The sequence below is a fragment of the Zootoca vivipara genome, chromosome 2, assembly GCF_965207765.1.
Source record: "Zootoca vivipara chromosome 2, rZooViv2.hap1.1, whole genome shotgun sequence".
Classification (NCBI taxonomy): Eukaryota; Metazoa; Chordata; class Lepidosauria; order Squamata; family Lacertidae; genus Zootoca; species Zootoca vivipara.
This window is the reverse complement of record NC_142584.1, coordinates 31,416,355-31,443,467: the sequence shown is the minus strand read 5'-3', so window position 1 is coordinate 31,443,467 and position 27,113 is coordinate 31,416,355. Positions and strand designations below refer to the sequence as shown.

Sequence of the window (27,113 nt, the reverse complement as noted above, 5' to 3'; positions counted from 1 at the left end):
GTATTAAGGATATGCAGTGACACACATCTCCTCTTCTTTTTATTAACCCCATGGACAGTTAGTCACTGAATATATCCCCATATGTATGAAGGAAATGTTTAAGTGAAAGGACAGAGCAGAATTCCTGATTCCAGGCTGCTGAAAGTTTAGCTGGAAGGTCATTTGAAACAAAGCAATATACAGTGGTGCCTCGCTAGATGAATTTAATTCGTTCCACGGGTCAATTCTTATAACGAAAAATTCATCTAGCAAATCCCATAGGAATGCATTGAATTTTTTATTTTTGCCCATAGGAACGCATTAATTGAATTTCAATGCATTCCTATGGGAAACCGTGATTCGCTAGACGAATTTTTCATAAAACGAATTCGTCTAGCGAGGCAACCTCAGCTCGAAAAATCCTTTTGTTAAGCGAAAAATTCGTCTTACAGGGCGTTCGTCTAGCGAGGCACCACTGTAAATATACTCAGGGAACAGTTCTGTGGAGACTCTGAGAAGACGTACCGGTAGGTCCTGAACAAAGACAGGAAATAATTACAAAAAAAGTTGGGAAACAGCTCATGTTTTCCCAAGTCACAGCATAGAGGATTCATCCATGCCATGGATATTACCGGTATTATTTTTTGCCTTCAAATGAGACTTCAAAGTGTCAGCACAGTGAGAAAGCCATGTTAGCAACCTGATACTTTGGTCCTGATGTTGCAGTTGGACAGGTGATGACCCAGCAACAAATTATCCCCTCATATTTGGGAGTTAACATAATAGGATGGTCTTTGCCTGAGCTTTCATTCCTATCTTTAGCCAAAAAGCAATGGTTGAACATGGAATACAGCACTCAGTTGCTCCACACAACCATCTTCTTTTGCTTTTGTATTCTCTGCTGTTCCTGTAGCTGAGCCATCTCCACCGCACTAGGTATTGTCTCTAAATGTAGCATGCAAACTGTGAGACAGGTTCCCCTAGAACTCTGAGTGCGGGGGTCATAAAGAGCATGTAACAAACCTACAGAGGATAGAAATATATGAGGCTGCTTACTAGCAAAGATTCTCTGTTTCCTGAAGTTTCGGTGTTTGAATGGATAGCCACCCTTAGTTTATAGGGAATATACAATGTTTCGGTTTAGGGGAGTGGAAATAAGTTTTATGAGCAGTGCTGTGTTGATCTGCTACAAGATGTGATCCAGATGTTTTGACAACAAATGTCCTGGGGTTGCACTGTGGCAGAATTATTTATTTGTTAATTACGAAGTATCGGTACCATCCTCTAGGTTGCTGGTGCTCTAGCCCGAGAATGGAACAGGCCAAGTTCGGTCTCTTGAGATGAAGCCTGCTGTACTTATTATTTTGGCTGTGGCAGTATAAAACTTTGTCCATTTGGGGACTATTATAGTAAGGAAGTGAGGTCATAATCTGGCCCCCTTGTTTCTCAAATGTTAAAACATATTCCTACATTATTTGCACCTATAGGCATCTAACAGCCATGAGACCCAAATGTTTTTGGACGTACGCGATTTTCGAATACACATGGAACCCCTGGAATTGAACCCCCACATAAGATACAATTGTACTATACAGAGAATTTCCTGCAGAGGTTTTGCTTTTTTGTGTACATGTGGGAGAGAAAGCCTAGGGTTTGTGGTCTGATCCCTCAAGGTGCTACTTGTGTTCGTAAGACTGACTATTTATGAATCCTTTACACCAGGGGTCAGCAAACTTTTTCAGCAGGGGGCCGGTCCACTGTCCCTCAGACCTTGTGGGGGTGGACGCGGACCATATTTTGAAAAATAAATTAAAAATGAACGGATTCCTATGCCCCGCAAATAACCCAGGGATGCATTTTAAATAAAAGGACACATTCTACTCATGTACAAACACGCTGATTCCTGGACCGTCCGTGGGCCGGATTTAGAAGGCGATTGAGCCGGATCCGGCCCCTGGGCCTTAGTTTGCCTACCCATGCTTTACATAGATTAGAACCTTGACTGTGAAGGGTTCCCAAATGTGCCCTCTCGCTTTGTAAATGTAAAAGATGTTAGTGGATCATGGGGATCCCAATAAAAGAAAACAGAGCATGTAAGAATGAAGTCAGCCCTCCCTCTGCGCTTGCATTTGCATGCCTAGTGAAGATGTCCCAAACAATTTGGTTCATTGTACTCTTTGTTCTTTGTTCTTGCTAGTTAATCATCTTCGGCTTGTATATGCTGCCTTTGTGGCGACACATATGGCGCTGCCCTAGAATGAACAGCATTTCTTTCACATTTTGCCCTGGTCAGTTTTGCTATAGAAATCAGGTTAAACCGGGTGTCTCTGCGGAAGGTAGCACAGTGCAGAGTCTCTGAGCTGAATTACCTGGAGCAGATGAAACATGAAATGCAAATCTGTCGTGATACCTTGCATGTTCTGCAATCTGCTGCTTTCATAGCTGGGGGAAAGGGGAAGAAACATCTGAGAAGCGGGGCTTGGTGTGATAAATGGCGGCTCTTGCTTACAATGAGAAATGTGAAAGCCTTTGAGTACAACACTATTACAACCGTACCCACTACAAAGCAAGGGTAGAAACTGGTGGAGGCTGAATGGGGCACAACCCCACCAATATCAATATGCCCTTGGCCAGCTCCCACCTGCCTGCCTTCTTATTTATAGGAGTGGCCCAAGCTGTCAGCTTCTTCCTTCTTTGTCTCAGTGTTGCCCTTGTAAGAACTTAGCAGGGTGGAGAATGGGGGCAAAACCAGGATTAGTTGGTTCTGCCATTGGCTTTTGTGGGGAAAGTGGGGTTGACAAGGCACTTGAAAGGAGCGGAGAGTCGATATATGGGAAGGAAGGAAGTAGCCAGAAAGAGGGGAATAAACTTAAGAGACAGCACATGGGCAGTGCATTACAATTCCTAAACAACTGGCAGAAAACCCACTGGGAAGAATTCAACAGTGCTTCAGCATGCTGGATGGAACAATTACCGGTACTCCTCTTTTCCCCGCACACTGGTTTTTTTTGGGGGGGGCGGGGTTCTACCAACACTAACCCCCAGCTCAAGTTCGGGGAGTATGGATGTGAGGAGAAAGAAGGGGAGAAAGTCCTGCTGCACAGACAAAAGTTGTTGTGCAGGGCTTCTGCTGACAGGACTCATTTCCAGGTGATTTTGGGGGGAGTTAGGGAGCCGCTGTTCTAGGGCACATTCTCAATCCAGGCAGGGCAACAGTCCCCCATGCAAACTGAGTGTGAGACTAGAACATGCTCTCCAAACCTCAGCCACATGAACAACTGCCATAGCAGGTACACGGGTGTTTCTTGGCAGATGAGCTAATGTGGAAAAGGGTTCTTTGAAGACAGAAAATGTGAGCACCACTGAACATTCAGGTCCCAGGTGTTGAATATGTCCCACACTGAAATGTCAGAGGTATTTTCATAGGCGAGATCTCTGCAAAATACTTTAAAGGGCAATCGGGAGGTAACCTGCTTCAAAAACCCTTCTAAGCAGAAAAAGACATGCAGAAGCTAGCATTGCTTTAATTCTCTTCTCTCAGGTGTCAGGTGAAATGGTTTATTTCTTGTGGAAATAACTTTCCATAGGCAATGGAAGGTGTGGATGTGCTCTAGTCGGAACTGCCATGTACCCTGCAATGCTTTTGCAATTCCATTGGAATCAGTGGGACAAAAGTGTCTCACTTTGCCTAGATTGCACCCTTGATAAGTACTTTATACAGTTACAGACTGTATACTTTTGATCCCTGGAATGTTACAAATTGTGTCAGATGCTTTTAGGTTTTTCATGACTTCCTTGCTCAGTCTGTGTGGGCTTTTCAGTGGAGTAAAATTGAATGCGGATTTGCCAGTTCGTTATGCGATAAATTGGCAAAATGTGGAGCAAAATGGCAAATAGGGGAACGATGCATGGCTGTTTACTTCGCTTTCTAGAACTCAGCTTTGTAATATGTTCTTCACACTATTTTTCTGCTGGTTTCATAACTTGTAGCATTTGATACTCAAATTTTGACTGATCTGACATGTGCTGAAGTCAAGGAGTGTGCAGTTTCTCAGCAGGAAAGGTTTTAATTTCTCAGAGTGAATGAGAAGAAGGTGGCAGAGTGTACTAATTCTCAAGCGCTACCCTGTCCTGAAGGAACAGGACGCCTTTTGTGTGCATCTTGGATTAACAAGCTTGTGTTTCTATTCACCAGATAAAGCCACCAATCCCCTGAATAGGCAAGAAGACTGGGAGTACATCATTGGCTTCTGCGATCAGATCAACAAAGAACTTGAAGGGTGTGTGTCCAGAATTCAAACCGCATTGCAAGGTTTTGTAGAAGTAATTTTAAATAAGCACGGGTGCTTTGATGATTAATTTAATGTGAAAGTGTTATATAGGGACAGGCAGCCAATACTTTATGTAGACAATTTTGTTTCACAGGAGGGCCCCTCCTAAAATCTGGAAGTTAAAGGTGTTTCCCCCCCCCCCAGGGTATGCTTGCAGATAAAATGTTGAAAAATGTGACTGCAGCTTATGTATTTAAGCTGCAAAAGTGAAGCCTATGTCATCTGAATCACAGTTTTTCACCTGTTTACCTCTGCCTGTGTTTCCTATCCCTGCCTTCGTTGTTTCCTTTGTGTCAATTTCTATATTGTAATCTTCTTGAGGTATGAACCCTTCTGTCCTCTCCTTCTTTATAAAGCATCATCTACACAGACAGCACAACTAACTAACTAACTAACTAACTAACTAACTAACTAACTAACTAACTAACTAACTAACTAAGCAAGCAAGCAAGCAAGTAAATAAGTAATTATTTCAGTCCACAGATAGCTGTGAGATTGCTGGCTCATAAAATCCAGTCACCGCAGGAATGGGAAGCAGTCCAGGCCTTGACTGTAAGTGTTCTTTAATTCTGCTTTATAAATTCTGTCCACTGTCTGTGTATTCAGACAGCATGATTTACACCAGTGTCTGTTGGGGTCTGCACAGGTAGTCTGCTATGCAGACATGACATCCAGTTGTAAGGGCCAACTGGCACAGTGACAATTCTAATTATCTTCTCTGTAAGTCATACCTCGGAAGTCAAATGCCTTGTGAGTTGAACGTTTTGGCTCTTGAACTCCGCAAACCCGGAAGTGAGTGTTCCGGTTTGGAACCCGAACTCCCAAAACGGGTTCTGCAGCTTCCGATTGGCTGCAGGAGCTTCCTGCAGCCAATTGGAAGCCGTGCCTTGGTTTCCAAATGTTTTGGAAGTTGAACAGACTTCCGGAACGGATTTCATTCGACTTCTGAGGTACGACTGTACAGTGGTACCTCGCAAGACGAATGCCTCGTGCAATGAAAGACTCGCAATACAACAGTGTTTTGCGTTGTGCAAGGCGTCTTGCAAAACGAAGTTGTCTATGGCCATGCTTCGCAAGATGAAGTAGCCTCGCGATGGGAAGGGAAGCCGCCGCTGCAACAACTGAGGAGAAAAGGAGCCCCCTGAAGAAGGCTGGCCCGGGAGGGCAGCGCAGCCGGCAGCAGGCCTCGTCTGTGCCTTCTCACCGCCGCGCGCCTGCTTCGTCCCTTTCCCTCAGAGCAGAATCTCAGCTTGGGCCTCAGCAGTGGCGCCAGAGATAATGCCGGTGAGCGCCAGGGCTGTGAGGGAGGTGGACAGGCTTCTCTTCCCCTCTCGGCCGCCTTAAAACAGCCATGGAGCGGAAGAGCCTTAAAGCGGCCGTGGCGCTTGGGGGCAATGTGGCTGCTGTGGCTGCTCCTGGGCTCGGGTGAGTTGGCGGGAAAGAGCTCCGGCTCCCGAGGTGAGCTGGGGGGAGGGGAAGCGAGTGCGCTGCGGGGACGGACCTGCAGGAACCCTGGAGGGCAGCGGCTTTTTTTTTTGCCCATAGGAACGCATTAATTAAATTTCAATGCATTCCTATGGGAAACCACGCTTCGCAAGATGAAATTTTCGCAATACGAAGCTACTCGCGGAACGAATTAATTTCGTCTTGCGAGGTACGACTGTACAATGTTTCTGTAAAAAGCAGTCAGGTTCTGTTTAAGTGCACAGTCCAATATTTAAGTAACCAGAAGAAAATCACCAGGGGACTTAGGTTGGTTTCCAGGGGGAGTCTTACCTTATGCCAAGCATAAGTAATGTTTGAAGGTTTCATAGGTAACCTGTGACAAATTTTAGGGATCTCCATTCAGATAGGCCCATCCTGAAACTTAGATCTATCTTGTGTGTATATGTGCATTTTACTTGATTGCAGGTGCTGGAAGCTTGCATGAAGAATTGTGGGCAAAGATTTCACAACGAAGTAGGGAAGTTTCGTTTTTTAAATGAGTTAATTAAAGTTGTGTCTCCCAAGGTTAGTATGGTTTGCTTTTCCTACACTTGTTTATGTGTCTCACTTGCTTAAATCCATAAAACATTTTGTTGTGCATCAGATTCCACTGGAATCAGCTGAGCTGTCAGTAAATAAATAACATTTGCATACTTCAGAATGTTCCTCACTCTCTGGACCACTTATTTCAAGAGCTGGGGGACAATGTCCAACATGTTTAAATAGACATGGGTGTTGTACAGAGAGGAATTAACCCCAAAATAGTTCAAATTAACAAAAAATGCTGGGCTACAAATCTGTGCTGTCTGATCTGGGAGTAATTCTAGTTCAACTCTTTGATACTTCTGAACAGACATGAATCATCTGCATTCAGATACTGATACACATAGTAAGTCTGATTTGGATGGATGTAAATAAAACACCAAAATGTATGCTTTTTCATCTCAGAGCCCCCACATTCCCTGAAGAGATTCTTGGAAAGCATTTTTGATGTACTTTTTATTATTACTTTATTTATGATTTTCAATTCTATACATTTCGATAATTTAACAATCATTTTAACATTTCAAAACTCAACTTCCTTCCCCCTCTTTCTGCAGTTCCTTAAATTTATCTTTAATATTTTCTGCATATCCAAATTAACTTCATTTGCTCATTTATTCATCTTCTTTAAATATATACTCTTATAAAACATCAGATTATTACAACAATCCTGCCTATGTTCTTATCTGCTTACAGTTTATTTGTAAATATTCAATAAACCATTTCCCTCCTTTTATAAAAAAAATTGTTATCTTGATTTCTCATTTTTCCAGTAAGTTTTGCCATAAGTTTTTGTAGCCATTCTTCTTTTGCTGGGACTGCATTTTTTGGTGTAATTAACAGCATCTTCAACTTACTGACGAACAAACAAACAACAATCATTTCTGACTGAGACTGTGGCTATGTACATACTAACCTGTTCGTAGCACAAATAGTGCAGTTTTACTCAGTCTGGAATCATTCGTGCTTGTCCTCAACATGACACTTTCAGTCTAGATTGATTCTAAAATCTACTGTCCACAAGTTTGGGTGTGGTTACTTCATACACATTTCAAAAAACCCTCCCTTTTATTAGGTTATTCACACCATCTTCTCCTTGCCCTGCCCCAGGTAAGAAGTGGTGATTGCAATTTTGGTATATGCTCTCCCACAATGTAAATACAATCTCCCTGCCTTGGTGGGACTGCCTACATCCGTTTTCATCTGTTTTTAAATGGACACATTGTAGGGTATTGCAAAATCAAGATGTATGTTCAGATCAAGACCAAATTTCCCAAGAAGAGCTTTTCAGGGGCAAAAAAAATATGCAGCAGATCTGAATCACATGTGGACTACATAGAGAAAAGAAACAAGTACTCAGTTTCCATGGACCGTAGAATAAAATATTATATATACACAGCCTGTATCTCTCAGACACAGAAACTGTTCTTGAAGGATTGTTTGCCCCACAACTCATATACCTAATGGTTCAAAGTAGGTTCTTTTATCTTTCACCTTTTGGCTATTCTTGCAGTACCTGGGAGACAGAGTATCAGAGAAGGTCAAAAGCAAAATAATTGAGCTGTTGTACAGCTGGACGGTGGCTCTGCCAGACGAGTCCAAAATCAAAGACGCCTACTACATGCTGAAAAGACAAGGTGGGAAACAATTTCCTTCTTCAGCCTTTCATATACTCCTGGAGCTGCTGTTTGACGGCACTTTATAATTTTGTGACCTCAGAGGTAGTAGCTTCTTCACACCTAGACAGTGAACCAGTTTGATCAAGAGTCATGCTGTCTTATCCCGCCCATTGCAGAATCTTGGCTGTGCTGTAGGGTTCAGTGCTGTGAAAGTTATGGCCCGGGCTGCCTATTTTGTTACCATTGATTTCCAACCCATGCACCAGCTGCTTATTTCTTTGTTCCTCACTCCTAATGTTTTGTTGGAGGTCACATGATAATCAGGAAGTATCAGGCAAGTAAGAGAATCCAGGGCAAGCTCACACGCTCAAGGGCAGAAACATGGGCTTACAAGATCATGAGAGGGAGCAAGTCTTAAAGACATCCCAAAGTGAATTACAGGAGTTCAGCTGCAGACAGAAAAGTCCATCATAGCCTGCAGGAGAGCTGCATACTGGCAGTCAGTAGGAACGAGACTCGGAACAGCGTCTGGTTCTTGTCTGCTAATTGTAAAAGGCACTGTAGCCTTTTACCAACCACCTGAGATAGCAGTGCATTAGGAGCACCATTTGCAGGTAGCAGACCCTAGTTCAATGCATTAAGATGTCTTTAATACGATAGAGCTTGCTGGGGTTTTTTGTGTGCAGGCAACTGGCAGTGAACAAGCAAACCCAGAGAGCTTTCCTGTAAAGAGTGACAATGTTTTTCTTCCTTTCTGCATTCAGGCATTGTTCTGTCTGACCCTGTAATTCCTGCAGAGAGTACCCTAATCCCCTCCCCTCCAGCTCGTCCCAAAAACCCTGTGTTTGATGATGAAGAGAAATCCAAGGTAAAGCTAACTGCAAAAATTAGAACTGTAATTCTTAGAATTTAGCAACAGCTGAGGTATCTTCTAGTGCTTGACAAAGGAGAGCAGATACTGTATAAAGATCTAAACCAGGCATCCCCAAACTGCGGCCCTCCAGATGTTTTGGCCTACAACTCCCATGATCCCTAGCTAACAGGACCAGTGGTCGGGGAAGATGGGAATTGTAGTCCAAAACATCTGGAGGGCCGAAGTTTGGAGGTGCCTGATCTAAACCACCACTACCCCTCAATCTAATTTTCTATAGTTTAAAAAAAATGTCAAAGGTTTAAATGTTTTGGGTAGGTAGTTCTTATTTCTCGTGAGTGTTTTAGCACAACAGCTTAACGTTTTTGAAGTTTTCACAAATGCTTTTGTATCTTACAAAATGTGTTTTAACTCCTTGTTGTCTCTTTGTGTTGAGGGCGGAGGAGGCTCGCCTCTTCTGCCTGTCTAGAGTAGCACATGAGTCAATCTCTTGGGAATACTTGCCTGACTTTAGCCAGCCATGACCCTAGGGGTCCCTTCCAACTCTACAATTCTATGATTAAGGTAAAGGTAAAGGGACCCCTGACTATTAGGTCCAGTCGTGACTGACTCTGGGGTTGCGGCGCTCATCTCGCATTATTGGCCGAGGGAGCCGGCGTACAGCTTCCAGGTCATGTGGCCAGCATGACAAAGCCGCTTCTGGCGAACCAGAGCAGCACATGGAAACGCCGTTTACCTTCCCGCTTGGAGCGGTACCTATTTATCTACTTGCACTTTGAAACTGCTAGGTTGGCAGGAGCTGGGACCAAGCAATGGGAGCTCACCCCATCGCAGGGATTCGACGCAGGGATTCGAACCGCCGACCTTCTGATCGGCAAGCCCTAGGCTCAGTGGTTTAACTCACAGCGCCACCCGCGTCCCTAATTCTATGATTAGCTTCATTTAAATTTCTCTTTACTGTTTGCTGAAAGAGAGAGGGCAAGAGCATGTTATGGTCCTTAAACTATTGGGGGGGGGGAAATGAAGCAGAAATGAAGTCTGGGAAAGCCCTGCATGACTTCACTGAAGAAAATGTAAGACATGTTGTGTATGTATGTGAACAGGAGAGGATGATGAGATATAATAATAATAATAATAATAATAATAATAATAATAATAATAATAATAATAATGGTATTTGTACAGTACTTTCCCTAAGGACATAAGAGCTTCATTTTCATTTTCCCTGTCATCCACACAACACTCCTCTAAGTAAACCAGTCTTATTATGCCCATTTGCAGATGAGAGAGAGAAAGAGGAGTTAAACTAATTTAAGGCTGGGAATTTAGTAATCTTTTAACTCGTTTGGACTGGTGGAAGTTTTAGAAAGATGCAATTTAGGATTTAGTAATGTGCATGCTTAATTGGTGGCTGTTTGGTTAATATTCTTTTTCCATTTATATACTGCTCTTGTATTCCATTTATACATTTTCAAACTCTAGTTATTGCTGAGTTTATATAGTTTTATCATTTCTATGCCTTTTGGTTTAAATAAATCTTTCCAATTTTATTTTTGGTCTGACTCCGGTCCCTTTCTGATTACCGTTGCCACCTCACTGGAGCGAAACCTAAGAACTTATACTCTCAGTAGTGACTCACCTAGATCACTCAGTGAGTTTAGGCCTGAACAGGGATTTGAATCCGAGGCTTCCAAGTCACGGCTTATGCTCTTGAACATGATGCAGATTCCAGTACTTCTGCACATTGAGGGTCTTCTCCAGCGCTGTTGTTTGGCTATTGCAACAGACTTTCTGCTTGCACAGTGGAACTTTCCTCTCTTCTCCTCTCCCCTGCAGCTCCCCACAGACCCTCTAGAGCAGACTTTGAGGATGTGTGGGGAGAGGAAGGGGAACTCTGCATGCATAGTATTGGATGCAACCCAGAAGGACTATTGCTGTAGACTGCTGCTGTCTGCAGAGAGGATGGAATAGAAGTGGGTGTCAAATGGACACTCTAAAGCTGAGACGAGTAATTTAAAGTGTACTTTCTTGTCTTACTCCTCTTGCTAAATGAACCTCATCCCTAGCTGTAGTTGTCATAGAGTGCCTCTGCACCAACCATGCTGAGGTTGGGGGAGATCAGTGACAATCCGGTACTGATTCTGAAGTAGCTGGTGATGAACTGCTGTCAGCTTCCTCTATCAGAGCACTGAAACAACTAGCCTGAGCAAATTAACATGGTGTACGTTCCAATAGCATCCACGTTTCTTGCTTCCGTTGTAATGTGTTCATGATCAGAGTGCCAAAGGTTGGATGCTTCAAAGACAAACCAGAACCTGGCTAATGCAAGCATAAGGTATCAGTTCCTCGACTGAGAATCTACAAAACCAGGAAAAGTCCTGTCACTCCTAAAACACTTTTCCTAAAAGTTTTTTTCCCTTTTTGCAGCTTTTAGCTAAACTGTTAAAAAGCAAAAATCCAGATGATTTGCAAGAGGCAAACAAGCTTATTAAATCTATGGTGAAAGAGGTGAGACTGAGCACTTAATCAACATATCTGTAGGGGTGATAATTGTTTGGGGCTTGTTTTTGTAATTTTAAGCATTTTAGAATCTGAATATCTGTGTAAGCAATGCCCTGGTTTCCTTCCTGAGCAAAACCAAGTTCTTACCCAGGTTTGATGCTGCAGAGTAAACTTAGAAAAGCCGCTCAGTGATTTATAGCCCCACTTTGCCTGGATTTCCTTGGGGTTTTTGATAGCTGCTGATGCCTAGGCCTTCCTGCTCATCCTCCCAGTCACAGCCCTACTCTGTGCAAAGCTAAGTGTGCTTCCATCCATTGAAATTGGTGGGCTTAGGCATGCCTAACTCAGCCGTGCTTAGGATGGGGTTTGGGGTACAAATTGCAAGGACAGAAGTTCCCTTTTTCCCCTAGTGCCATATGCTGCCCTTGTCTTCGCTGGGTGTGGCGTTCCTGTCTCTGATTTCCTCTGATCTTACGTTGGCCTTTTGCATTTTTTCCAAAGAAACACTTTGAAAATAGACGTGCAGCATTTTTGAAAGGCGCAGGGAGCACAAGGGGCAAGGAGCTGTCTGGTTGTTCAGGGTTAACAGGCTTCTCTTGCGGAGACCAGGTGCAAAGAAGGACAAGAGCACCTGTGCCTTGAATGGCTGCCTGGAAGAGATAATGTGGGCAAGTGTACCTTTTCTCACTCCTGCAAAGTGAGTTGCACCTGCCAAAACTCCCCTCTTCTAGGCAGCGATTCCAGTTACAAGAGCCTTGTTCTCCTGCTCGTTTGGTCATCCTTGCTTCATTTCGCATGGCTTCCTGTTTCTCCCCATGATCTATGTATCCCTTTCCCCCTCTAGTTCAATATATAATTCTGCTCCTACCATTTTACCTAATTTTGTGCAAACGTACCTAGGAATAAATCCCACTGAATAAAGGGGTGGGGTGGGGTCTTATTACTATGGATTGAGAGTTGCCTGTTTTGCAAATGTATCCCGGGAAGTCAAAACTTCAGAACTATTTTGATAGCAGGAGGTAGGGGCTCTGTAGACAGAATTCTGTAACCCCTGGTGATAAGTAACCAGACTTCTGGATTCTTCAAGCCAACTTGTCCTGGACAGTAGCGGGAGAACAAAGGAGAGACTTATATTACCTCTTTTGCTTTAAAACCTGAAGGATGAGGCCCGCATACAGAAAGTCACAAAGCGCATGCACACGTTGGAGGAGGTGAACAACAATGTGAAGCTGTTGAATGAGATGCTGGTTCACTACAGCAAAGAAGACTCTTCGGAGGCTGACAAAGAGCTGATGAAGGTGAGCGTGAGTTCTCTGCTAGTAAAACCTTGAGTTGCTTGTTACCCTCTGATTTTCTTTTGACTTCCATCTTCCAATATATAGCCCAGCTATAAAGGTGCAGGCATCTGTTGCCCCAGTTTCTTCTGGGGAGGAAAAAAAATACTTAAACACGTAGCAGAGTTTCCAAACAATAGACCAGAGGCAATTGTACTTCATCCAGCAAAGCTTTACTTCTACTGAAGGCAAATGAGCATATAATGGTCACAAATCCAGTACATTCAGGATTGGCACAGTCCATAAAAATTGAGTTGCAGCACTTAAACTAAAATTTACAAAAACGTATAATAAGACTAAACCTTAACACTATAGCATACAGAACAGGATACCAGAACAAAGGAGAGTGAAAGAAAAAGTAAAACCCAGGCTCCGTCTGGCCTGTATTTATAGTCAACATGACGTTAATTGGAAAAGATAAACGAACCAGTTCAAGCCAGCTGTACTCAGCTTCTCTATCACCCAAACAATCATGAAGCTTCTTCCATACAGAGAAGCTTCCAGAAACCTCTTGAATGAATTAGAATAAGAAAGATCTCTACACATCAGATCAATACTTTCTGCCCTAAGAAATGCAAACTGACAGCATCACTCAGCTAAGGAGAAGGCAATCGAGGAAAACAAACAAGACTTTTAATGATTACTGGTTATTTTCAAGAAGTCTTTTTCCAGATATACAACATTGGGGTATGTTAATTGCATTAAAAACAGAAACAACCCAAAATGCATAACTATAACAATACAGTGCACATCTATCGCCAACATGAAAGAGGAACAGCCAGAGGCAGTCGTTTACACTCGGGTAATACCAACTGCTCTTCAGGCACCAGAAGCAATTCGGGAGAGAAGGTGTCTCAGTAATAATGCCAATTAGAAGTTCTTCTGAGTGAGCGGTGTCTGTACAGCACCTCTCTGACCCGCTACATAAGTTCAAAAGTGTTGGCAAATATGTCTCTTTTGCTTTCACCCCCTATGACTCAATGGCTCTGCATCAATTTTTCTGTTAGTGCAAGTGTCCACATCTTGGACCACCAATATTGTATCGAAATCTTGTGTCAAGCCTTTGCAGTGGTGATGCCTTGGGCTTTTATGCATAAGTAAATGAGGTTTCAGTACAAAGGCTTGCACATGTCCATTTTGACTTATTGGCTCCTATCTCTCACCTCCCCCCCCCCCAGGAGCTCTTTGACAGATGTGAAACCAAGAGGCGGACGCTATTCAAACTGGCCAGCGAGACGGAGGATAATGACAGCACTCTGGGTAAAACAATAAGTTATTCTTTGTAGAACCGGAGGTAGACCTGGACATGCTTTTGTCTTAACAGGTGGTTAAAAGCCTGGATTTTACCTATAATGTCAGCTGAAAATAATCTATAATCCACATAGATAAGTCAGTGGTGTGGCTTAGAATATCAGATATATTTCATAGGAAGCTGCCCTTATACAGAGTCAGACTACTGGTCCATCTATATCAACATTGTCTACACTGGCTGGCAGCAGCTCTTCAAGGTTTCAGGCAGGAGTCTCTCTCTGACATACCTAGAGATGCCAAGAATTGAACCAGAGATCTACTGCATGGAATGCCAGGGCTCTGCCACAAAGCTATGGCCCTTCCGCAACCACCAAATCTTCCTTCATGTACATAAATCCTAAATACTGATAGCAGAAATGGATGTGGCGAAAGCCAGAAAAGCATATAACCGCAGCACCTACAAAGGCAGTGCTGTTGGGGTGGGTGGATTTCTTTGTCGTGGAAATGAATTAAATCAAATGAGCTGGTCCCGTTCCTAGCTTGAGAAAGCATTGCTGAAGATGAAGTTGGTAGTTTACTGTTTATGTCTCCGTTACAGGCGACATCCTGCAGGCTAGTGACAACTTATCACGCGTAATAAATTCCTATAAAAGAATTATTGAGGGGCAAGTCGTCAATGGCGAAGTGGATATTCCTGGGCTGCCTCCAACAGAGGGTGAGTCATATTTTTAAGGAGCAGCACCAAGCCTTCTGTGAAATATCATGTTTCCAGCTTTTGTATAATCTTAAAATTATATGTCACTTGTAATACATAAGTACTTCCTAGTCCTTTGTTCTAAATTGTTAAGTCTTTTTACAAATAACAACTCTTCCTTTCTAGATTGCTGCTCACCCTAATAAAATCCCAAGGTGAAGAATTTAGCAGAGACTTTTAGCCCCAGTTCAATGGCTACACCATTGTCTTTAACCGTTCTTGGAAAACCCTCCAAAAAGGACGCTGGTGTCTTCTTACAACTATCTGATCGTGCTATTTTAGACAAGACACGGCTATCCTAGAGAAATGGCAATTCTAAGATGCTTCGATCTGCTTGTATGATATATACAGTGTGCTTTGAAGCAGTGGGTGGGGGTGGAATCAGGATATCTGAGCTTGGATATGATTTGCTCCTTTGAGATCCATCTGTACAGGGCCAGCTGCCATGAAAGTGGTTTTTTTCATATAGGAGCTCCACAGGTCTGCTTCCGAGATTAACACTGACACAAAGTGTGCTAGCCATCACACATACATTTGGCAAAGGACTGCTTTGAGTCCTGGCCCATGTTCTTGCATGAATACCCAGAAATGATTTATGGGCATAGGTAAAATGTTTTCTATGTACCTATATATATATGTCTGAAGAGGCTTCTATGCAAAAGAAAAAGTGGATACAAAACTGGCACCAGAAAGGGCAAATATTGAGAGGGGAGAGGGAGAACATTTCGGTTTTCGAGGACCTTTTGTTCGTGACTGTCAAGTGGCCTTTCTTGATCAAAGGAGCTTCAAGAGGATTCCAGAGTGAAACCATTGACTTACAACAGGGGCAGGGAGTTGGATCCTGACTTCCACCCTCTGCAGGCCAACTTTGACAGGTGGGCATGGTTGCCCAGCTGTCAGTCACCTGACATCATTATGATGCCAGCTGATCAGCAGTTAACAGCAAGCCCCTTTGAAGTTTATTTGCAGGCCTGTTTTGGATTCAAACTGCACCTGCAAAACAGACAAAGCGAGGCTCAAGGTGAGCCACTTCAAAAACATTCTGTCCATGAAAGTGCACCTTCAAAGGGGCTCACTGAAAGAGCCCCCCTCCCCCTCTGCACTAAATCCCCATTGAAGATTCATGAAATGAGTGTATAAACATATGGGGTTTTTTCCGGGGTGGGTGGGTTGTGAACAGTGAGGTCAGAAGGAAATTACATGCAGAAAGCTACAAGTGATGGTAAGTTGGTGTTTAGTTGTTGGTAACAAACATTGATTAGCTGAGAGGTTCTAAGAGGGAGCATCTTTGCATTCCTGATCAGGTTTCCAGGAAGACAAAGACTGAGAGTAAACGCTCACATGGGAATCTGAGCCAGGTAAAAGCTGCCTCCTTTCTAATGGGGATCATTGTTTGGCTCCAGCTGAAAAATAAGCCCCATCTCTAATGTCAGCAATCTCTTTGGCTAACCAGAAAATTGCCAACTACTCTGAACTTACATTACAAAAGGCCTGGCCAGTTCAGACCAGTCAGGCCATTGTTTAGAAGGGCTTAAGTGGAGCCTATATATTCACAGACAATGCAGGAGAATAGCTCACCATTTAGGGTTAACTGTAGGGGGTAAGAATCCCAGGTGGCACTGTTGATCTACATCAGAATATGCACCGTTAATTATCAATTAATAATTTTCTTTGAGATAGAGAGAAGAAATTGCCCAGGAAATGGCCAAGAGCTCTCACTTTATACTATCAATGGAAAGAGCTGAGTGCAGCCAAAAGTTTGTTTTGAACGTCTTAATAAAATTAGGGGAAGAGTGTTTCTTTTTTACACAGAGAGGCGTACTTTACGTAATAAAGTCTGAGTGTGTTCCCCCTGCTTCCATGTCCCTCCCCTTCCTTTGTTGTCTCTTTAGTGTCCTTTCTTTTTTTAAAAAAAAAACAAATTGTAACCCGCTTTGGGTAGAGTCCTGGACTAACCATCCAAGTGTCCTTTACCTTTAGCTACATAAATAACTCATAATACATCCTGCCCTAGTACAGCAGTTTTTCAGAAACGAAACCTGGCTCCTTGGGTGAGATGGCCACTCAACACAATGAGGCTTCTAGCTTCTCCCTCTGCCCCCAAAATCTACTCTGGAGAGCAAGAATCTGACACCCCATTGTACGAGTGGATTTCTGTTAAGGAAGGAGTTGGACATCATTGGGTGTTGCCCATTGTGTCTACTTGAACACTGTGAGGGTGCCGGTTAAGAAATTTGGACAAAAGTGGCCACTTATTAGGACCTGGGTATCTTGAGGGACCCAGGTGGCACTGTGGGTTAAACCACAGTGTCTAGGGCTTGCTGATCAGAAGGTCGGTGGTTCGAATCCCAGCAACGGGGTGAGCTCCCGTTACTCGGTCCCAGCTCCTGCCTACCTAGCAGTTCAAAAGCACATCTAAGTGCAAGTAGATAAATAGGGACCGCTCCGGCGGGAAGGTAAACGACGTTTCCGTGCGCTGCTCTGGTTCGCCAGAAGCAGCTTTGTCATGCTGGCCACATGACCCTGAAGCTGTCTGCGGACAAATGCCGGCTCCCTCGGCCTATAGAGCAAGATGAGCACCACAACCCCAGAGTCGGACACTACTGGACCTGATGGTCAGGGGCCCCTTTACCTTTTATCTTGAGGATAATGGTGTGCACACTCTCATGTTTGAAGGTTTACTACAGGAGACATAGCCTGGAGAATTTTAAAAACCGATGCTATTCTCAGCAGCATCTAGGCATTTGCACCACCACTGCCCTCCTTGATCAGGATAATATGTTATATTGTTATATTGTTTGTATGCATCCCTTGCCATATTTTATGTTCTCTCCCCATCACTGTAGGAAGTGATTCTTCCATTAACATCAGTACGCTGATTGACTTGGCGGGCCTGGACATTTCTAGTACTCCGCCACCGCCACCGATGCCTCCAATGACATTGACCCCAGCACCGACATTAACCCCAGCTCCAGCCTCGTCAGAAATCCCCATCCTCCCACCTCCCCCTCAGGCCATCGGTCACTCCCGGAGTCGTTCATCGAGCCAGGCAGAAGCCACTTCCGCTCTCTTGACTGGCTCGGCCAATTCCATCTCCTTGCTTGATGAGGAACTGCTATGCTTAGGTAAGGCAGGTCTGGTTTGGGTGTACTTGCTGTTGGAAGGTTTCTGGCTTCTCTTCAAATTGTACCAATTTTTCGCCTTTTCCTAAGGGCTTTGGTGGAAGGCGCTGCTAAGTAGCTGCTGCACCCAGGTTTGCCGGTATTGTTGCCGAGTGTCTGTTGTTCAGAACCCCCCACCAACACCTCCCCAGAAAGAAATAAAAAAAAGTCTCTCCACTTGAATTTACTGGACTGGATTATTACTGAGAGCTACAGAGAGTGGCATGTCCAACCTTACCTGTTCTGGAGATACCACTGAATAGGAGGAAGAGCACCATCTGAGAAGTTGCAGAAGTGCCTTACAGCTCCACCTTGGAGCTCCCGTCCTTATAGCTGCCAGCTGCTATTGGTGAGGCTGCCAGAAGGGAAAGCAGGAACATCCGGACACCATTTTGCCTAGATTTAGCTCTGCTATGTTCAGGAAGCAGAGTACAAGCCTAGTTATCTTTTGAATGCCGCCTTGGGAGGGCTTTGCCTTGAAAGGAGGCATGTTAAGTACTAAGCAGTGCTTTCCCCCCTAGAAAAATAGGTGCCAGTACTCACCATGAAGTTGTTACAGTAAATGCCACACTTTTTAACAACAAAAAGAGGTGCCGGTACTGTGTGCCCTTGAGTACCTCCTTTTAAAAAAGCGCTGATACTATGAATGAATGAATGAATGAATGAATGAATGAATGAATGAATGAATGAATGAATATAGAATGCAGAGCTTGCTTACCACTGGCTTGTTACATAATAAATTCAATCTTCCTACAGTCAGAAGAGATTGAACAGAACGGGGACACAGGTGGCCCTGTGGGTTAAACCACAGAGCCTAGAGCTTGCTGATCAGAAGGTCGGTGGTTCGAATCCCCGCGACCGGGTGAGCTCCCGTTGCTTGGTCCCTGCTCCTGCCAACCTAGCAGTTTGAAAGCATGTAAAAGTGCAAGTAGATAAATAGGTACCGCTCCGGCGGGAAGGTAAACAATGTTTCCGTGAGCTGCTCTGGTTCGCCAGAAGCAGCTTTGTCATGCTGGCCACATGACCTGGAAGCTGTACGCCGGCTCCCTCGGCCAATAACGCGAGATGAGCGCTGCAACCACAGTCGGTCATGACTGGACCTAATGGTCAGGGGTCCCTTTACCTTTACCTGTACAGTCAGAACGGAGCAAAGTTCAGAAGTGACCATATGGAGCATGGATTTGCACTCGGATCTTTCCCATCTCAATCGGTTGTATAGTTTAAATGTGGTTCTCTGGGAACTTTGCTTGTTCAGCTGGGAGTGTTCTCTTATTTAAATGTTTTGCTTGCCCATTCCTTTTGCTCCCTAAAATGTCATTTTGTGCTTAGGCCTGAATGACCCGGCTCCCACTGCAGCAAAAGAAGCTCCTGAGAGCAGCCAATGGAACATGTTCCAGGTACTTTGCGCTTTGTCAGTGTGAATAATTTTGTCGTCCCAAGATGTTATCCTTTTTTGAAGGCCTGCGAGCCAGAGGATTGGTAATGCATGTTAATCTGTCCCGGGATGAACGTTGCTTTCATTTTCTAGCGTGTATTGTCATGAGGGGATGTAGCAATAAAGACCAGCCTGCCTTTCCCAGTGGTAGAAATCAGCTTCCCTCTTCCCCCCCCGACACACACCTTCAACAGCTTTTCTAAGACTGAAATGGGGTGGTGCCTTTTGTGATCTGTCCTGCTTCTGGCCTTAAGTTCTCACTCCCTTTTAGAGCATGCCCTCCACCCCACAGACTTTCGTTTTTAAGCTTGCATTATACCAGTGTGGTGAGAGCCAGTGTGGTGTAGTGGTTAAGAGCAGTAGACTCGTAGTCTGGGGAACCGGGTTCGCGTCTCCGCTCCTCCACATGCAGCTGCTGGGTGACCTTGGGCTAGTCACACTTCTCTGAAGTCTCTCAGCCCCACCCACCTCACAGGGTGTCTGTTGTGGGGGAGGAAGGGAAAGGAGGTTGTTAGCCGCTTTGAGACTCCTTCGGGTAGTGATAAAGCGGGATATCAAATCCAAACTACTACTCCTCCTCCAGTTACGCTAATACCTTATTGCCTTCACCAGCTATCATTTCATTTCCCCAAAGCCTTTAGATTTCTCACATGTCTACCACAGATGGAGGAACGACCCTTCTATCTGCTTAAGTTTCCAGCATTAACTTGACACATTTTTATTGACTTTCTGATTTTAAATTGTTAAGTTTTTTAAAAAATTCTGAATTAACAGTCATTGCGGGTCTGCAAAATAGTAAAATAAACAAGTGAGAATAACAATGGGAGGAAATGAGTGTATCTGAAGAAGTGTGCATGCACACGAAAGCTCATCCCAATGACAAACTTAGTCGGTCTCTAAGGTGCTACTGGCAGGATTTTTTTTTATTTTGTTTCAGTGGGAGGAAAGTTAAACATTTATCAGTGTATTGCAAAGCACCGCTTTCACCTGTTTCTTCCGTTGCAGAATGAACCAGTCGATCTGGACTTCTTGAACCCAAAACCAGCTTCCGTTGCCTGTAACTCACCTCTTCTCGCTGCCCTGTCGCAGCCCACGGGTAGAACGTCAGCCTCTCTTGCCTCCACATTCACAGCCCCGCAGCCTGCCCCTACCTCAGCCCCATTCATATTCTCTGCTGCAGCACCACTGGGACCGTCCAATGCAATGCCAGGTGCCCCCGGGTACCTGGGCTCTGCTATGGGAAGTGGTGATCTGCACAACCTGGATCCCATAGGACATCTGGACGAGAGCAAAGGGTAAGATTTTCTCCTTTCTGCTTGGAAATAATTGCTGCTCTGAATCAGATTTTCTTCCCCTGCTGTTAGGTGGGACTTCAGTTTCCATCGGTCCCGGCAAGCATGGCCAATGGTCAGGGATGATGGGACCTATAATCTTAACATGGGAAGAGCTGCAGATTCTCCGCCTTTGCCGTACATCAAGGGCAGATTGAATGAAGGGATGCTTCTGCCCCGGGGTAGAAGATTTGGACCCTTCTTCAACCTCAGGAGCAGGGAACCATATCTGGCCAATTGGCCAGATCACTATCTCCCCCCACGCCCCAGGGCTGCCCACCTCTCGGTCACCTGAGATCACAATGACTTTGCCTTTCGCCTGCAGTGTTTGAAATGCAGCCATGCCAGCAAAGGCACAGTCCACAAACAGCAACTGATGAGCTGATGGCTGGGTTTTGCAAGGCAAAGAACTGAAAGGCCCAATAGCCATGCGGATAACTTTGCACAGGGCTTTGCTATCGGTTGACTGGTGGGGCCGGCAAACACTTTTTGACTGAGCCAAGTACCTGCCCCACATGGACATCATTTGTGGCATCTCACTGCCATGCTGCTGGAGATTTTACTTAGAGGGATTTTGGCAGGCAGGTACTCGTCTCCTCATGTTGATGCAGAACGCTTTTATTTCTTCATTCAGCCCCATCAATCTGCAGGGCACAGTGGGCAACAATGGCTTTTCAAAGGACAATTGCTATTTGTAGGAGCGAACACATGCTCACTTGAAGTGCTTTATACAGAGCTGGTGGGGGGTAGATGCAGACTAGGTACCAGAGACATTCAGTATGTTTCTTTGCATTTTTTTAACCTGTATTTGTTTTCCGCTCCATTCCAGACCTTCGGCTCAAGCAAACCTAGGCGCCTCTGTGTTCCCTGGTGGAGTTGCATTGCCTGCTGCTGCTGCACCTCTGACATCCGCTTCAGGGCTGCCCATTGCAGCTCCAGGAGTCCCTTCACTTCCCTACCCAGGCAGCTGCCCTGTCGGGTCAGGAAGCCCCCTCTTCCAGCCAGCCTCCTTCCAGCAGCAAGGAAGTCCTCTGAAAGGACCAGAGATCTCCTTGGGCAACGTTCACGTCCCACTGGAGTCCATTAAGCCAAGTAGGCATCACAAATATTTTTTATTGCTTACTCCTGATAATGGATTGTGTGTTTCAGTTCATTTAGTTCATGCCCTTTTAAAATCTGGGTGGTTTTTTTTGGGGGGGGGGGTTATTGGGTTGTTGCTTTTATTTTGATTATATATTTTGTAGTTTTGTTTTGTTCTGTAAGCCGCCCTAAGGCCTGTGGGTATAATCAATCAATCCATCAATCAAAGCCTCCTCATTTTCATAATTTGGAGAGTAAGGAATAATTTTTTTACAAACCCAAGCTATTGACCTGAAGTCTTTTGGGAGTGTAGAGAGAGAGGGGTTTGGGAACTCTGCACAGCTGCATTCCACTCCCTGTTAGGCCTCCTCCCTCAAGAATTGGGGCCGGCAAGGTTCACTCCAGTAGAGATCCCTCCATGGGCCAGATCACGCGCACGTGTGAGCATGCGCGCCTGCGATTTCTGGCGTCTGCGCAGACATGATTTCCAGTGCAGTGGAAGCAAGTCCCCACACTGCACTGCACCGGTTTAGCGCAGCACACAGGGACTCGCCGAGTGGGTAGCTCGGTTCGGGGGCGGCTCATGGGCCGGTTAAACGACCCCCATAGGCCGCTTGTGCCCAGTGGGCCTTAGGTTGCCGACCCCTGCTCAAGAAGGAGCATCATGCTTTTAGTGTGACAACGATCTTATGGTTGAAAGGGAAAGGTTTGAAAACTGTTAGCCAGTATTTGCTTCAAGCAGAGATGGGGAGCCTCTGAGCCTCCAGCTGTGTTGGTCTCACCTAGTACATTACATCATCTTCACATTTGCCTCAAGTTGCGTCCTTTCTTCTAGTGGCACTAGCAGGATGTGGGGGTTAGATTACAGTGCAATATCCCACGTTTCCTGCCAGAATACAATCCAGGCTGGAGCAAGGATCACATCTAAGGGAGGTGTATAATTGACCTTTCAAGGACTGAGGGTACTGATGTATCTGGAGTGGACTTGTTTCTCTCTGGGGCAAAGTCTGCCCCAAACAGAAATATATGAAACTTGGAGGTTTTTGCACCTACTTTTAGGGACCACCTCATCAGCATCCACTTTAGAGATGACTTTTGTTCAGAATAGAGGCTTTGCAGATTACCTTGACACAGCTCCGAGTGTTCCAAGCATAACCCTGTGCCCTCCCATGATTTCACTTGTATTGTTGTGTCATGCAAGCACCTTCTCCCCCTTGCAGGCAGCGCTCTTCCTGTGACGGCTTATGACAAGAACGGTTTGCGCATCCTCCTGCATTTTGCCAAGGAGTGCCCCCCTGGGCGGCCCGATGTGTTGGTAGTGGTGGTTTCAATGTTAAACACAGCGCCCCTTCCTATCAAGAACATTGTGCTACAAGCAGCAGTGCCAAAGGTACCAAGATGGCTATTCTCAAGCACCAATAGGGGAAGAGACCAGCATCCTCTTGTTGCTGGAGGAGAGATCAAGAGCTTCTGATCCAGGCAAATCCTGCTGGGTCAGGCGGTTGGGACCAGACTTACTTTCCAGCTGATTCCATCGAGGATAGTTGTTGCAAGCTACTGTCTTAGGCCTCGGTCCTAAGCATCTTTGGATGGCATTAAATTCCATCGAATCCATGGGCCTTGCATCCATGTAATGAATTTAGATAGAATTAAGGTGTCAGTTAGTGTCTCCATCTGGCTAAGTCTACCAGACAAATATTTGCTTTTATGGTTTAGTCAGTGCTCAGTAAACACGCCCGCTTCCCTTAATATATTTGTGTTCAGTGATGCAATGTGACTATTATTTCTGCACAAACAACCACTCTCTAAGATTTTCTCCTTTGCTTTTGAATCCGCAGTCCATGAAAGTGAAGTTGCAGCCACCTTCGGGGACAGAGCTAGCTCCATTCAATCCCATCCAGCCACCAGCTGCTATCACCCAGGTCATGTTGCTGGCAAATCCGAGGAAGGTGAGAAGACTTGCATTCACAATTTCTCCACCTTTTCTTAGAGTAGGGATATTGCCATCATTTTTCTACACAATTAGACCATTTAGATAAAATGTTCTGTTTCTGCTCATGATCGTCTTGAGCAGAGTTGAGAGTGATCTTGCAGCAGACAGACCCCTTTGCTCTGATATCCATGTTCCAAGGGAGTTAAATTTGAGTCCCAATTGACAACAGGGGAAGCCTACATACCCTTTGTGCTCTTCTGGTGAGCTACCATAATCACCTGGCCAACTGCTGCTGGAAGATAAAAGATCTAGAATCTAGGATGTTACTGATCTGAAAGGAGGAATTCAACATCTTAAGGTGATAGTTCATCAAAGCATTTCAGTCTGCCAGGCAGGCAGTTCTCCTCTTCCCCCTGTGTACTTTTCTGGGGGTTCCCCCCTTGCCAATTTTGGGGGGTGTAGGGTGTGTGCAGGAGAGGGGGGGTGGTCCCATTGCACAAGCAAAAGTCACTATTCATTTGTGACTCTCAAAGGGGGAAAGACTGGTGTACATCTTTCTTGAAATAGCTGTGTTGCACAGTCCATAGTCGGAGAATTAGAGCTGCGGCTGTACTTGTAAGATGGAGAGACACATACAGTGGTACCTCATTGAACGTCCACCTCGTTGAGCGCCTGTTCCGTCGAACGTCCGCGGCAAACCCGTAAGTATCAGAACTGGTTACTTCCGGGTTCGCCGCTTGTGTATGCACAAAAGCACTTATTGGCACTTCACGCATGTGCAGAAGCTCCGCACAGACGCAGCACTTTGTCCAGCATCCTTTTTGGCCAGCGACCAGGGCTTTGAGGTACTATACTGTATGTGTCTCTCCATCTTACACGTACAGCCATAGCTCTAATTCTCAGACTATGGGCTGTGCAACACAGCTATTTCAAGGAAGATACTGTACTACTGTATCTCTCTCTACAATTCTGTATTATACCGTTGTATCAGCAGATTTCTTTTCTTCCTACTGCCACACTTAGGGAATATGAAAGGATGTTCCATGCTTGCTTTTCTTCTGCCTAACACGTTTTTCAGCTTTACAACTTTGGACAGGACTGGATATAGGATTTGTGCATTGTTCTTTTTCCAGCAATTTGATGCCCTGGTTCATAAAGTATCAGACAAACTATTGCTCAACCCTGCTAGTGCTCAGATAACGCTGTGACATGCGCCAACCTCATTCCAGGCTCCTCGGTCTTTCTACTCTTTATTCTATGCTTGACTGCAGCTTTATGTTGTTTCGTTCTTCCTTGCAGGAGAAGGTGAGGCTGAGGTACCGGCTGACTTTCGTGTTAGGAGACCAGCCCACCACAGAAGTGGGGGAGGTGGATCAGTTCCCCCCAGTTGAGCAGTGGGGAAACCTATGACCCAGAGGGGACCCCAAAGGGACTGGAATGAATGTGAACTGGAAAGGGCGCAAGTGGTATCCAGCAGCGATATTGAGCTTTGTTTAACATGTCCTGTCCACTCCACTTGTAGCTTTAGTCCAGAATGTTTCCTGCACTCTGGGGTGAAGCAGTCGGGGGCATGAACACAGAGCATGAACTTGTCTAGGCAAGCCAGAAGTAGAGGCCTGGATGGTTTCTTTACTTTGGCCAATCCGGTTCTATCTTCCACTTTGTTAAACTTGAAATCTGATCATTCTGGTGAGCTTCGTAAGCAGAAACGGAACACTCAGTGTTGGCCAGATGTCTACAAAGGGCTATGATGCCTTCGTAAATTTCTTTGGGGCAGAGCCCTAACAGATGTTCCTGTGCTCAGTTTTTTTGTTTACCTCCTTGGTGCCAGAACTTAGGACCACCTGCAGGCTTGCTGGGTAATAAACACAAGGTCCACAAGGGGAGATTTCTGCCATAACCTGACACTCCCATTTTCTTTTGTAAGGCAACATTCTACCCCAAAAGCCAGCACAGCTCATACAGGTGGAACAAGCTGTGTTGTTTTATACATGCCACATGTGAACGTAAAAACACATAGCTCTCAAGCTGCTGCCTTTGATTTTATACTTCCAGCTGACTCTGCAATGTGCGCTTTCTAGGCAGCTGCTACATTTTGGGTGCACATGGCTCTACAGTTGGTTCCCCCTCAGCATTCAACAACTGTACTCCGTTTGCGGGGGGGCGGGGCGTTAAAAACGATGACATCCACTCTTGGTGCATCTGTCAATCAGGGTCAAAGGTAGGAAACGATTGCAGCTAAGACCTTGATTCTTTTTTCAAAGGCAGTATTAGTAGTTAGGAATATACACTGTACATAGAACTATAGGAAAACACCAGACCAATGGATAAGGGGAAACAGAAGCCATGGCAATGCATGTGCTGAGTTGATTATACTGTATTTTATTCATTCCAAATATTAAGTGGTTAAGTGCAATTGTCTCCAGGAGGAGATCCCTGTGTTGAGTCAGTCGGACTAACAGTCCAACATATGGCACGTAAGCCATAAAGTGAGTATCACTGCTTTGGGTCTAGTAGTCACTTCCTCTGATCTACTACAATTATTTTTGATCTGAAATATGTTTTCAAAAAATAGTTGTCCTGAATTAACCATTTTGCTTGGTTATGAAGAAAAAAGGCTGTTTAGAAAAAATTTAAACACTGAAGTAGGCTAAGAATTGCTAGGTGTAATTTTAAGTGCTTCTTGCCACACTGATCTGAAGGTGGAAACTTGGCTTAAGCTGAATTAATTACGTTTCTTAAAAGCTGAGCCAGTCTTACAAGCAGCCGTTCTAATTTTCTGGACACCTTGTACTTAACACGGAAGAGATGGAACAATTGTCTCCTACAAAGGCTTGGGTACTCACTGGGCTAAGGGTTTATGGGCAGTGCAACCTAATCTGTTGCAACGTAAAGAGCTTCAGCAGTTATTTGGAGGGTTCAGCCTTGTGTACAGACTTGTAACTGTACAGAAAGGGACAGACATGGTCCATATGAACAAAGGAGAGACTTGGAGGACAGCGTCCGCTATGTTTAGCGGCTGAGAACAGGGCGGCATTTCTTCTGCCTCTTGATCTGGTCCTTTCCTGTATTTCAGTCTCTCTGCTGTCACGTTTTTGCTTAGCGAGTCTGCCCAGCTGCCGTAGCATATCTAGAGAGAGCAGGTTTCACTGCTACAGCTTGCCTATGAGCAAGTCACTCTCTCTCTGACTGAGGAAACCGGAGGGAGGGGGGTGGGCACAACTGCTTTCTGCCTAATGGCTTTCTCAGTGTCAGCAGTGCTGCCATAACCCTGCTGTACAAGCCCAGTAGCAAGATCCCGTCGTCTCACTGTGTGGAAATGTACTGTTAGAAGCTTCAGAAGTTATTTATGAATGTTACTTGTTCATAGGCTGAAGTTGCAGCTTCCTACCAAACACGCAAAAGACTGTAAATATGTCTCGGAAGTACTTGTTTTTCTGCACGTTCAATAAAATTGCTTTCTCTACTCTGCTTCACCTGCCTTGCTGCCAGTTAATACTGTAG

The 27,113-nt window shown here is 44.9% G+C and overlaps 1 protein-coding gene across 10 annotated transcripts in view; it reads left to right on the top strand.

Annotated features, from left to right (window-relative positions):
* The window catches only part of GGA3 (golgi associated, gamma adaptin ear containing, ARF binding protein 3), a 32,952-nt gene that overhangs the window by 4,052 nt on the left and 1,787 nt on the right, over positions 1-27,113 (top strand). For 2 of the 10 annotated variants that reach the window (XM_035104436.3, XM_060271849.2), the window contains exons 2-17: positions 4,175-4,259; positions 4,787-4,862; positions 6,222-6,320; positions 7,852-7,975; positions 8,722-8,825; positions 11,256-11,336; positions 12,491-12,628; positions 13,843-13,924; positions 14,514-14,630; positions 17,516-17,794; positions 19,160-19,227; positions 20,271-20,560; positions 21,426-21,688; positions 22,897-23,066; positions 23,515-23,625; positions 24,909-27,080. In XM_035104436.3, coding sequence (XP_034960327.1) covers positions 4,175-4,259; positions 4,787-4,862; positions 6,222-6,320; positions 7,852-7,975; positions 8,722-8,825; positions 11,256-11,336; positions 12,491-12,628; positions 13,843-13,924; positions 14,514-14,630; positions 17,516-17,794; positions 19,160-19,227; positions 20,271-20,560; positions 21,426-21,688; positions 22,897-23,066; positions 23,515-23,625; positions 24,909-25,019 — 2,198 coding nt within the window. In that variant the 3' untranslated portion in view covers positions 25,020-27,080. Of the gene's footprint in view, positions 1-2,819; positions 2,956-4,174; positions 4,260-4,786; positions 4,863-6,221; positions 6,321-7,851; positions 7,976-8,721; positions 8,826-11,255; positions 11,337-12,490; positions 12,629-13,842; positions 13,925-14,513; positions 14,631-17,515; positions 17,795-19,159; positions 19,228-20,270; positions 20,561-21,425; positions 21,689-22,896; positions 23,067-23,514; positions 23,626-24,908; positions 27,081-27,113 lie in introns of those variants that run through there. The other 8 variants (XM_035104437.3, XM_088661540.1, XM_035104438.3 and 5 more) reach the window with 8 other exon arrangements.